The sequence below is a fragment of the Leuresthes tenuis genome, unplaced genomic scaffold (assembly GCF_036924035.1).
Source record: "Leuresthes tenuis unplaced genomic scaffold, fLeuTen1.0.hap1 SCAF_9, whole genome shotgun sequence".
Lineage (NCBI taxonomy): Eukaryota > Metazoa > Chordata > Actinopteri > Atheriniformes > Atherinopsidae > Leuresthes > Leuresthes tenuis.
Genome location: NW_027325363.1, coordinates 6612171 through 6624486, shown reverse-complemented (window position 1 = coordinate 6624486; position 12316 = coordinate 6612171). Strand labels below are relative to the sequence as shown.

Genomic DNA, 12316 nt, shown 5'->3' with positions numbered 1-12316 from the left:
CACCGGGGGTTTCTTCATGATGGAGCTGGGACATTCAAAATGCTCCTGACACCAAACGGGAAAATACGATGAAGACGGCGTCAGCACACATGGTGAAGGAGGAAAGAAGATGACGGGAGTGAAAATGGATCCTCGGATAAATATCGAGGTCACAGAAATAGAAGAGGAACAAAATCCAGGCATGTGTGGATGTTTTCTTCTACCTTTGACGGTGTTGGCCGTCTGCGGATGCCTTTAGGGGGGAGCTCAGGAGGAAGGAGGTCAGCCGGGTTGTCAAACGGCTGGACTGATAAGGTTGGGGGGTCTGGATCACAAACACAGACATTAAGGAACCTGAAATCTGTGGTTACAAACTGTCTGGCATGAACAACATTTAACTCGGAGTACATGTTCATCTGTTGTTTTAAGGGGTCTGAAAACATTTTTATACTTTCACGAGAGCAAAAAACCCTTCAGAATAAAGGCGGGCAGCTTACCCGAGTGTCGGGAGGCCCGTGGGTGGGGTTTGGGTCGGCTGTGCGTCCCGCTGGACGTCCTGTAGATGGTGGGGGGCGCATGCAGAGCCGAGTGTTTTCTCAATCGATCGTCTTCCCCCGCCATGCTTTCCTCTGAGCTGGTCCGAGCTTTGGGCTGCGCACAGAGAAACGCAAACCCCAGAAATAACATGCTGCACCTCAGCTGATCATCTCTTCAGACACAGTTTTCAACCCGTTACTATGACAACTCGCTTTATACAAGTTCAGCCTTGACAGGAAAATAATGAAGTCTGATAATTGAAAATTAGAGTCATGATGATATCCGACATGATTTTGGGCTGAAATATTCCGCTCAGTCACAGGGACGAGCAGATGTACGTCATTTATGTTAAATGAATCATTTCCTGCTGGCAGGATAATCACCTTTGGAGGAAGAGGAGGCGGCGTTTCATTATCTGGCATTATCAGACTGTTGGCACAGAGAGAGTTGGTTCAGCCCGCTGTGTTAATGTTGGCAATGAACGTGACTAAAAGGCAGGGTTTGTTCAGCTTACCTGGAGGCTTGCATCGTAGGGCTGAAGTAGGAGAGAAAGAGTCAAATGGTCAGTTTTTAAATAATCAGATTACAGTCACAGTCATGGGTTTACATGATGAGATTAACTGGATTATAGCTACAGTTGGGTTCTGCTCCTTATCTGAGGGTAATTATCTGTGGATATATGGCAGTGAATGAAGTTTAGTGTACGTTTGGATCGAGTTATCTCGGGTCTTAATTCGATCGCAAGTAACCCGATCCGATCCGATTTCTTGTCGGATTAAGCTTGTTGAATAACTCAATCTTATTGTAATTCAGCCTTTAATCCGATCCGATCGCCCGCATGTAACCGCACTGACTGATACATTACTGTTAACATTCAGTTCATCTTGGTGGTGATGTTTCCTTACATGTCCACATCATCGTAGTCGTCGTCTGACTCTGAGTCCGGGTCCCTGTGAGAAGGAGGAAAGTGAAATATCCCGTTTGAATCAGACTGTGTCGTTTAATGTGGCTCCATGTGTGGCAGTTATCTGTGATCCAGTTACCTTGCTGGACTGTTGCTGCTGCCCGTTGATCCTGTTGATACCCTTAACTGTAAAAACCAGCGATAGAACGGTTACTTGAATAAGGGAAGGACAGAAATAAAACCTCAGATCCAGCAGTCTCTAATTCACATCCACAGTTCCATCCCACTGTGATGAATATGGATTGTGAGATAAAACTATGATGCCACATTTGTCCACCACAGAAAACTTTGAGGATCTAAATTTCACCTCTTTCACAGACTGTGAAATTGTTGACATTTACAGGTGATAACAGAGATATTTGGCTGCATCCTGTTGACTTCTCACAGGCTGACATCACTGATGTGAAAATAGAGTCAGGACAAACACAGACCTCACAGTCTTCTACAAAGACTCAGTATCTTTGTATGAAAACATGTTCATGGTGACACTTATAAATATCTTTTACCAAATAAATTATAAAAGCCAAAACAGCTGCTTAGAGCCACCAAACAGGATCTTCTGGTACTGTAACAACTGAGGTTTTCTGCCTTATTACTTGCTGATTTAACATTGATCAGCCCTCCCTTGTTTAGCTACATTTTTATACGTGATGACTAAAACTGTTCATCCTTTCGTGGTTTATCTGACACATATCAGGCTGATAATTACAAGGCTTAAAGTTTCAATGTGTGATAATTAGATTACGGTCACAGTGATGCAGGGTTAACATTATTCTTGGTGGCACGGTGTGATGTTTCCTTAGACGTCCACATCATCGTAGTCGTCATTTCTTAGGGAGATTCACACACTTACCGTTACATTTGGTGAATCAGTCTTCACAGGCCTCTGAGTGTAGATCTGCTCGACTGAGAAGCCACAAACAAAAACACTTAACAGTCTTTACACAGCGGGATGAGTAATATGATGATTCAGGGTCTTCAGTGTCACTAACGGCTTAAACAAAGTGCTCAGAGGTAGAAAAACACCTAATTATGGGGTGGAATACAGTCCTCACTCCTTCAAGACATAAGAGCAGCTTTTGGTGTCTGCTGTACAGTTAATTCAACAGCTGTGAGTAGATTTATAAGTGAAAAATAAACAGTTTTAGGTGGAAAACATTAAAAACACGATGTTTTCTTACAGCTTATGTCGGAGTCTGTCCTTTCTGCCTTGTTGTGTTTGTTGATAGAATGGATCCTCCTTAAAGATCCAGGAAGCACCACCTTAAACCAGAAACAAAGCCCAGGTGGGTCATTACCTGAAGCGAGTCACTGCCTGATGTGATGCTCACGCACACGGCGGGTAATGATCCATGAAACCTGGTCACTGGTTACATGTTGCTATGGAACCTGTATGTCTAAACTTAGTCTTCTTTACACTGACATCTGCTTAAGATGTAAATAAAATATGTGTCATAAGTAGTAGAATTGTTAAATCCTATACAGGAAAATCCTCCTAAATATCAAATATTCATAAGCCTATGAATACATTATGAAGCAAACCGGATATACAGAAATGAACACATTTAGCAGAACTAAGAGGCTGAAATACTAAAGAAATGTTATTAATAGACCTGAGGCCATGTGAAGCTGCGGCTGTTTTGTATTAAATCAAACCCCCAAATACAAATCAACATGTTATCTAAGTTCACAGAAGCAAAAGTTGAAGAAAATAAGAATAAAGCACCAAAATGAAGCAAGCCACAGCTGATTATGGAGACCAGATGCATCAGAGGCCATACAAGCACTTAGGCTCTCTCTGATCTGAGCATCCCTGTTTCTCATGAAGTAGGAATTCATGTCAAAAAGTGACCAAGTTAGGAAAGTTATTTCTATCCCAGCAGAGGGCGCTCTACAAGTCCACTAAAGGTTTGACCTGTGGTATAACTCACTGAACTACATGTTATCTGTCTATGTGTCTCACCTCCATCTCCTCATCCTCTGTCGCCATGCAGGTCTTCAGTTTCTCAGGATTTCTAAATTTCTCCAGCAGGTCCAGGGTCAGGTCCCGTTTCAGGCACTGCTGAGTGAGAAACATGTGCTGCAGGGGGGACAGAAAAAGAAACGTCAAACCCCAGAATAAAGCTTGTTCTCCGGCTGATACAACTAACAGACTGTCATAAAAAAAATGATGATTTAAACAAAGTGTTGGACGCCCTGAGAGAAGTTTTTCACCAAAATATCCCTGACCCGAGGGTAGTCAATCCCAGAATCTATCTCTTACAAATACTATTGGGGGCTGCTATTAAGTGCATCACACTAAGATGGCTGAAACCGGAACCACCAACATATAATATATGGCTTAAAAAGTATGGGAACTGTATGAAATGGAACAAATTACAAATGCAACAAGGCTACAAAGACCCACATTCATCAAGAGATGGAGCCCCGTAATGAGTCTGTTAATGCAATAAGAATGGTGTACTTTTATCTTATTGATTATGACTTTTTATTTATTCTGCTTATTCTTTTATTTATCTATTTATTTTTCTCTTCTGTTTGTATTTTTTTATTATTTTTTTTTTTACCTCATTTATATGTGTAAGTATATGTTGGAATGGATACCAAAGCAGCTGTAAATGAGTAAAGTGTAATGTAAACATGTAAAATACTGTCCTGTAAAAAAAGAAAAAAGATGATTTAAACAACTTTTTTTTTAGAAAACGGCTGCATGTTGGAGCCATAAACGATGCAACGACAGCAGTGAGAGTGAACCACAGCCCCGCCGTCTGCAGGTCAGATGCTAAAACATGAGCTGTGACTCCAAAAAAAGAGGAAAGCTGCAGACTCAGGCTGTGTAATTTCACACTTTCTTTTAATCATATTTACAATCTGAGCGGCGAAAAGTTCACAGGACAAAATCAGGGGTTTCCAATACTGATTTCTATCTGTTTTCCTTGTGCTCAGAGACATCTCTTTCCATCTTTTGATGATATTATGTTCTGTAGGTGATGGACTATTCACACTTGTCAGTCTTACACTGATGAACATTATTATAAAATTGCTCCACAGACACCTGAAACTCTGCCTCTTTAAGGTGCTCTTTACAGACCCAGTAATGATACTAATCTGTTGCCAGTTAACCAAATCAGTTGTTCCTCCAACACTTCACTTTTCTGGCCTTTTCCCACTTTTTTGAGACGCGTTTCTGCCGTCAGATTCAAGACGAGCTCGTATTTTTCAATGAAATGCGTCATTATATCACATAAAAACAATTAGTTATCACCGTGAGTCTCTCTGGATTAAATTGATGAAGTAGTGACGCCACATGAATCTGAACCCGAGCACCTCTGAGGAGGCAGTACTCACTGAGAGCATCTTAGAGGCGCTGGGTCTCTTCTTCGGGTTCCTCACCAACATGGCCTTCACAAAGTTGTAAAACGTGGACGTCCTGCAGGTATCAGGCAGCTTTTAGTAACATCACAGCTCAGCAAAGATCACATTTACATTAATTTATGGTTCAGAAATACACACATGTACTAGGATATCATATTTAGTTCTGATTAAACACTTATTAAACTGCTTAATTATAGATTAAACTGTTGTGTAAAAAAACAGCTTTCTGGAGTATGAAAGAGGCCATAAAACAGCATCAATTGATCAAATAAACTCTCAATTTTATGGGGATGTGGGTTTTTATTTACCATTTGGACTTGTCCTTCAGTTTCGGGGGCTGGTAGCCGCTCTTGGACATGAGGAACAGAACCCTGCAGGAACAAACAAAGTAAGCCACAGTCGATGACACGCTGCCACAAACAGACCTCGTCTTTCCTGATGTTTAACGCAGCGGATTTCACTGAGGACAGCGTGCACAACAGGGCCATTGAGTGCATGAATCTGGACATGTGGGTGGTGGAAACAGTGTGTGTGTGTGTGTGTGTTCATGCACATACTGATGTTCTTAGAGAAAACATTTGAGGTGAGGTTTGCCATTTGTTTGACATTTTCTCGAAGCTCTGCAGAGCATTTTATTTAGTGATTGATGAGATTAGAGCAGATCACAGCTAAAAGCTTCATGGGTCTAAAACAATCAATCAGTATATTCAGATCTTTCAAAAAGTCTAAAGTGAAATGCTCCACAATTAAACCGTAAAACTAACCTGTTTACAAGTTTAACACATGAACTGGACCTGATGTTGACTTATCTTCCACATCAGTGACTTCCTTTGAACTTGCATGGAGCAGTTTTTTCAGCTTCCCTGCACTGCACGGCTGCAGCAGAGATGCACACGTTTCCCTTTCACCTGCCAGCACCGAGGCTCGTCACAAGGATTCAACAACTTATCACGAGCCAGTTTCACAGCTTACTGATTTCACGCAGAATTTGTCACTCAGGCGCATTAAAACCTTTTTTATAACTAGTTCAAAGGTTCCACGATGATATAACTTAAACTGCCATAATCTGAAATAAATACTAAAATATATAAATGTACTAAAATGCAGGAATGTGAAAACAGAGAGAAAATTAGATTAAAAGCATTTATGGTGAAATAAATAGATCAATATGATGGAAAGGGAAGTAATATAGGCTTAAATACAGGAGAAACAAACTAAATACATTCAAAATATTTAAATTAAATTGAAAACTGAGGAGCAAAGTCAATAAACAGCAACATTAGTTTAACTTTAGTTTAAGTTTAACTGAATGCCGTTTAAAATTAAAGCAGGAAAAATTTATCAATTTTGCACAACTTCATCTTTTATTTAATTTTAGTAACATTTATCATCATATAGACCTATTTATTGAGCCATTTATATATTTTTGTATTTATTCAAGGCAGTTTCAGTCTTACGTCTCGTGTATAAAGTAAAATAAGTGACAATTCAGTGTAAATACTCGCTGGCTATGATAAGAATCGCGATGAAGACCATCTGACATGGGTTTACGGTTTGGCTGAAAGATAACCAGAAACACAACTGTGCCTGTCTCACACTTCGGCCTCAGACCAGGGGTTTATTAAGAGATGAAACTTCCTGTAGTGCGTCTGTGTGCATGCATTAAATGATGGTGAGATCATAGCACGAAATACTGTGATCTTTCACTTGCTCAGACATGTTAGCTTGCATCTTTCTATGGTTACCGTAGCGGGTGGACATCAAACATCGGAGGCTGCAGCTCAGCGAGCTCTATGGCTGTGATGCCCACAGACCAGATGTCGCAAAGCTCATTGTAGCCACCTTTTATCTCCACGGCTGCCACTTCAGGTGCCATCCTGATGAAGAGTGAAGAAGGAAGCCAGTCACAATGAGTCATAATATCTATTTCAGGAGACGGGCAACCTTTAACTTGATTTTATGTAGCTGTAAAGCACTTTGAAATGCCTTCTGCACGAATTGTGCTCTTCAAATAAACTTGCCTTGCCTTTAAATTTAGTTGCTTCCCGCCACGTTAAATAAATTAATTTGAAAATATTTGACAAATCAATTAAATTCCTTTTCAAAGAGACAATTTAGGAGCTCGGTTTGTGCCCGTTTACAAAGTCTACAGACAGCTGAAACTCAGCTGGGTCCTAAATACAAGCTGAATTTACTGCTCAAACGCCGTCTTCAAGTGAACTGAATGCTGATTCTTTTCTTAGATGCTGCAGGAGCTGTCTTTGATGTCTAAAAATGGGGATTCAGCTGTTTGCTTCTCACTTATACTTTACTGTTTTCACAAAAAGACGAAGCAACAAGGCCCACTTGAGTCTAACTGGATGTTACATGCAGGAGTGATCAGATAAAATCTGGTTTTGGTCAGATTCAACACTGACACGGTGTATGTCGGGTGTTTATAAGTTTACAGGAGATGCAACCTGCAGCATTTAGTCCCTGAAGCAGAGCTGTGAAGAGACGGTCTGATCTTACCAATACGGCGTCCCGATAAACGACATTCTCCGGGCCAGAGTGGCTGTGATCTGAGCTGAGATCCCAAAATCAGCTGCTCAACAGAGAGAAAAGAACAGGAATTCAAAAAAAGACTAAACAGACACTCATTCAACAACATTTTGTGCTGCCAATGAACTTAAATAAAGAGATGCTCAGGACTCGGTGTAAATCATCCGTGCAGATTTACTGTAGTTTGAGCTGCACCTTTGTGGTGAGTGACTCATGCTAACCACACCGGTACAGTGCTGTGCAGACAGCGTAAACAGCTTCTTACCCAGCTTGACCTCGCCCTGATCATTGAGGAGGATGTTGGCACCCTGGAAGGAAAGCAAAAAAAAGAATAAATCTACAAAGATGCAACAGAGAAACGTGTTGAAACGTCTCTTTCTTACTCACTCAGTGATCTTTAAGTGAACTCACACAGTAATCTATTGCTTTTATTTTCATTCTTATTATATGTGACCACAGTTTGCTTAATTTCTACGCCGCTGCTAGCATCAGTTTAAGAAGCGGCCCGTGTGGCATTAATGGTCACATGAGCTTCCAGTGTGCAGCCAGGAGAAGGTGAAGGTAGGTGTCGAGCGGCGGGGAAATGGTGGCGATATTTTGGCTTGAAGCTATCAGACACCGAACACCTGTGTAAGGTGAGCAGAAATAAAGCTGCTCAGCAGCTCGGAGAAGACTGAGATGGCGGTGAAAGCACAAACTGAACGAAGCAGGATATAATTAGAAGCTAAAATTAGAGCTGTTTGTGTGTCTGTTTATAATATTTACAACTGAGGAAACGACGAGTTTTCAGTGATGCTTTTTCATTTAGTTTGAAAACGGTGGATTTCTCGTTGTTGTTTCTCGCTAGTTGAGAAATAAACAGTTCAGTAATCTATGTGTGCATTTTCACAGAAAACCAGTTCATGATACCATATCTGTTTGTATGTGTGGAGAGTTTAAACTGAATTATATCAGATGAACAGTTTTAAGGATAAATACTGATTGTTAAATTGTGGGTCGATACCAGAAAGACACAGATAGCTGATATCAATTGTTTTTGCCATTCATTTCCTTCCTTTAACAGCCTGCTCGACCATTCGTTACAGCACATTTTGAACTCTTTGAACTAAAAGAAAGTTTATGCTTTTATCCAAAGCAACTTACACTCATATCCCAGGTGGGATATGAGTGTATATGAGGAGGGGGTCTAAGGAGCCCTACTTGAGGTAGTACCTTTTTTTCCATGTGGGTTCAGGTCAGGATTCGAACCCATATGAAAGGCGGTAATATCACTGCTACACTTAAACAGAAGAAGTTATGCATGTTGGAAGTCTCCCATTACTTGTGAATTTTGGCCAGTATGGGACTTGAACCCATGACCTTAGCTTCAAGGAAGTTAAAAACTGAAAAATTCTTTCATGCTGGTGTATTTACCAACCTTTATTGTAACTTTTCACAGTATCAGAACCCTCTGAGCCTGTTAAAATGTGTAGAACAGTTTCTCAATGACTTTTCTGTGACCCAGTTCTCCAACAGCCATCATGTGTCGTCCCACGATGGTGGAATGACCTACCGAGCGCTACCAGAACAGGGGCGTCCCTGTTTATCTTCAAGAAGCTCCTGAAAACCCAGCTCTTCAGAGAGCATCTCCTATCCCAGCACTTACCTTGTACTTCCCTACCCCCTCTATCTCTGCACTTTATCTTTCTGCACTTCCTTCTATGCCTGCACCCTATCTCTACTCTGTCACCTCTGACAGAGTCGGACTCCTGGGTTCCTTCTATGTAGTTTATTGTGAGCTTTTTGTACAGCTTGTTATATCTTCATTTGTAAGTCGCTTTGGATAAAAGCGTCTGATAAATGCATAAACATCTGAGAGTTTAACCTGCTGAACTCTGATGATGTGCTTTAACCACAAACAAACGCACTGTTCAAGGACACAAAAAGGACTTTTCATGCTGACCTTTATATCTCTGTGGATTTTCTTCTGAGCATGCAGGTAGTCCAGGCCCTGGTCACACACACACACACACACACACACACACACACACACACACACACACACACACACACACACACACACACACACACACACACACACACACAGTGAACACCACAAAGCTGACTCTGTAACCTAATTAAATCAAACAATAAACAGCAAACAGATACTTTAAGATAACGGATAATAGAGCTTAAGTCAGTGAGTGATTACCTGTAGCATCTCCCTGCAAATGTAGGCGATCTGTGACTCAGACAGAGGACCCGTCACTGTGGAGCACAACGCAGTTAAATGTTTGAATAATAAACACAGTAAAATGAGGGGGGGTCAGGCTCTTATTGTTGCGTAATGCTGGTTTGAAAAGTGATTTGCACGTCAGCACTGAAAAGTGGAACATTTTAAACCAGCTGCAACCGCAAATTCAAACTCCAGACATGCTCGCACAAACGTTTAAGAACGACTTGTGTTAACACCTTAAGAGAGCGATAAAGAACATCATTCATATCTGGATCTGACAACAGACCGGCTCCAGTGTCACAGCGACAGCTACAATGACTTTTCTGTCTGCTAACATTTAGGAATGTTCTTTCCTATCATCTTCTCTGAGGAATGTCATCACCACCAGCCAAAGGTGGAGGACCGGCACTTTGTGAACATCTAAAACATCCGTTTTAGATCAAACTGATCCATCAGCTGCTTGAACTTTGGTTTTAATCAAAGCTTCAGCCTGTTAAAGACCAGCTAATCTTCTGTAAAGCATCTCTTAACATGTTTTTTCATTTGTAATATAGGATTGTTACACAAAGCATCTTTGGAATGAACATCTTTTTAAATAATTCAAGTGTCTTTGGTTCATAATTAATAAGACTTGTAGATAAAAAAATAGGTTTAGAGTCAGACAAAGACAACTGTGACCCATAAAGCTTCTTTCTTGGTGTCAGATCCTTCAGATGTCGTCTCCACACACTCACCGTGGTAGATATCCTGAAGGGAGCCTCCCCCACAGAACTCCATACAGATCCACAGTTTATTTGCTCTGCGTGAACAGGAGAACGTTTCTGAACAACTGCTGTGTCTCTGATTAATGTGGAAGATAAACGGCAGCAGAAACATCTTACCGTATGTAGCTGCCATAATATGCTACGATGTTAGGATGTTTGCAGCTCTTCACGATGATTATTTCCTGCTGGATGATGGAAAAATCATCCTCTGTGGGCCCAAACAGACAAAGAACACATCACCACATTACAAACGGGAGGTAAATGGATATAACTGTATGTTCTCTGCTGAGTTATTCTGACTGCTTCTAAACCAATCAGCTGTGGTATTGAGTAAAGAGGGTGGCAGCTGTTTTTAAACAGTTTTCTTTTGCACGTTTTATTTTAGGTTAGGGGCATTTAAGCCCATTTTACACCATTTTAAAAAAGGAAGCCAGCATTTGACCACAATGACAAAGTGTTTAATCAACATTCAGTCTAGCATCAAATGACTCATCGGCTCTAATCTAACTGATGGGAAAATAACTGAAGCTTCAACCGAGGCTTTGAAGATGACAGCAACGTCTTCAGGATAAAAACAGGCCAGATTGATTGTTTTACCCAGAAAGTGTGGTCCACCACAGAGTTCAGTGCAGAGTAATGCCCTCCCTGCGGCCGTCGTAGCTTACAGGTTCTACGTTTCTAAAACCCGTTTAAACCGTGTTAAGACAGCTCCTTCCATGGGGTTTGGTTGGTTATTAGAAGTGCGAGACCCTCACAGTACGAGAGCACCTGGGAGGAATAAAACTTCCCTGAGGGGGCAGAGTTGGGAGGAGATTTAATGCCGCTGCAGGGTTTCTTCTATGACCACAGAGTAACAATATTGTAGTGAAAGAAAGGGTTAGTAAAAAGGAACATTAAGTTAAATGATTCCCTGAGATACCAGCTTCTCTGCTGCAGGATAGTGTTTAATGTGTCAAACCTTCATCTAAAATAAACTTCCTTTTATTTGACCTTACTGAGACATTTAACACATTTGAATACCTCGTCTGGAGCCTTAAACTGTTGGAGTTTAAATAAATAAAATCATCAGCTTGTTGCATTAATGGTTTGAGGTTTCAGCTGATAAAAATGTGTCACTATGTAACTTTAAAGAGTCTTTCATCTCTGCAGCTCAAACTAATTAGGAAGCTCGTTTAAGCAACAGCTAATAGTAAATGATGAGCTGTTGCAGCCTGTTTCCTTTGGTCACTGCTGGTGTCGAATGGTTCATATCTTCTGTTTGTATGATTTATGTTGCTGTCTCACCGCCGTTTTAGCATTAGTTGCACTTTATTGCTTTGTTAACCGCTCGTGGCATCAAAATGTGCACGAGAACTAGTAACTGCACTGCATAAAGACAAGCTGGAGATCTTTCACCAGATTAAACTGAAACAATGCTGACAGAAGTTTTAGGTAAAGGGCCAGTCCCCACTCTGTCTGCAGGCCAAACAAATGAGAGCACCGACTTCGATGTGACATTTCAGTGTCGACATGTTGTGAAAACCAATGGGTTTAAAGCACCGGCGTATAAAAATGGAGTTAAAACATTGGGATAAAAACGGTTCACCTGGTTCCATCTTGATGACTTTGATAGCTGCCAGCTCTCCATTCTGCTTGTTACGTGCCTAAAAAGACATAAAAACAGGTTATCTTTTATCTTTTCTACACGAGTTAGCCGACAGTTTGTGTTGTGCTGGAGTCTGTGTGTCAGCAGAGCTTCATTTGCATGTTTGCTGTCCAGATCAGTGGAGTGCAAGAAGCAATCCACCACATCAGTCTGAGGCAGTCAGACGACATGTACACAAGTACAAGTGCACGTTGTGACCTTTAGAAGTGTTATAGCAAGGGTGGTGTTGCTTCTGTTAACTTCTTCCTATTTCTTATCAACAGAAGATGGCTCCCACTGCACTATTCTAAGATAAT

General features: G+C 41.0%; 1 protein-coding gene across 1 annotated transcript in view; it reads right to left on the bottom strand.

The window, feature by feature from the left end:
* Positions 1–12316, bottom strand: part of LOC140314035 (mitogen-activated protein kinase kinase kinase kinase 5-like) — a 32452-nt gene that overhangs the window by 6644 nt on the left and 13492 nt on the right. Inside the window, exons 2-21 of the mRNA XM_072392058.1 lie at positions 11961–12018; positions 10493–10583; positions 10346–10410; positions 9588–9643; positions 9339–9386; positions 7662–7704; positions 7367–7439; positions 6601–6732; positions 5164–5226; positions 4829–4910; positions 3444–3560; positions 2662–2743; positions 2334–2386; positions 1560–1606; positions 1422–1466; positions 1031–1051; positions 900–945; positions 477–630; positions 204–304; positions 4–45 (exon numbers count right to left, since the gene is read on the bottom strand). Coding sequence (XP_072248159.1) covers positions 4–45; positions 204–304; positions 477–630; positions 900–945; positions 1031–1051; positions 1422–1466; positions 1560–1606; positions 2334–2386; positions 2662–2743; positions 3444–3560; positions 4829–4910; positions 5164–5226; positions 6601–6732; positions 7367–7439; positions 7662–7704; positions 9339–9386; positions 9588–9643; positions 10346–10410; positions 10493–10583; positions 11961–12018 — 1419 coding nt within the window. The remainder of the gene's footprint in view (positions 1–3; positions 46–203; positions 305–476; positions 631–899; positions 946–1030; positions 1052–1421; positions 1467–1559; positions 1607–2333; positions 2387–2661; positions 2744–3443; positions 3561–4828; positions 4911–5163; positions 5227–6600; positions 6733–7366; positions 7440–7661; positions 7705–9338; positions 9387–9587; positions 9644–10345; positions 10411–10492; positions 10584–11960; positions 12019–12316) is intronic.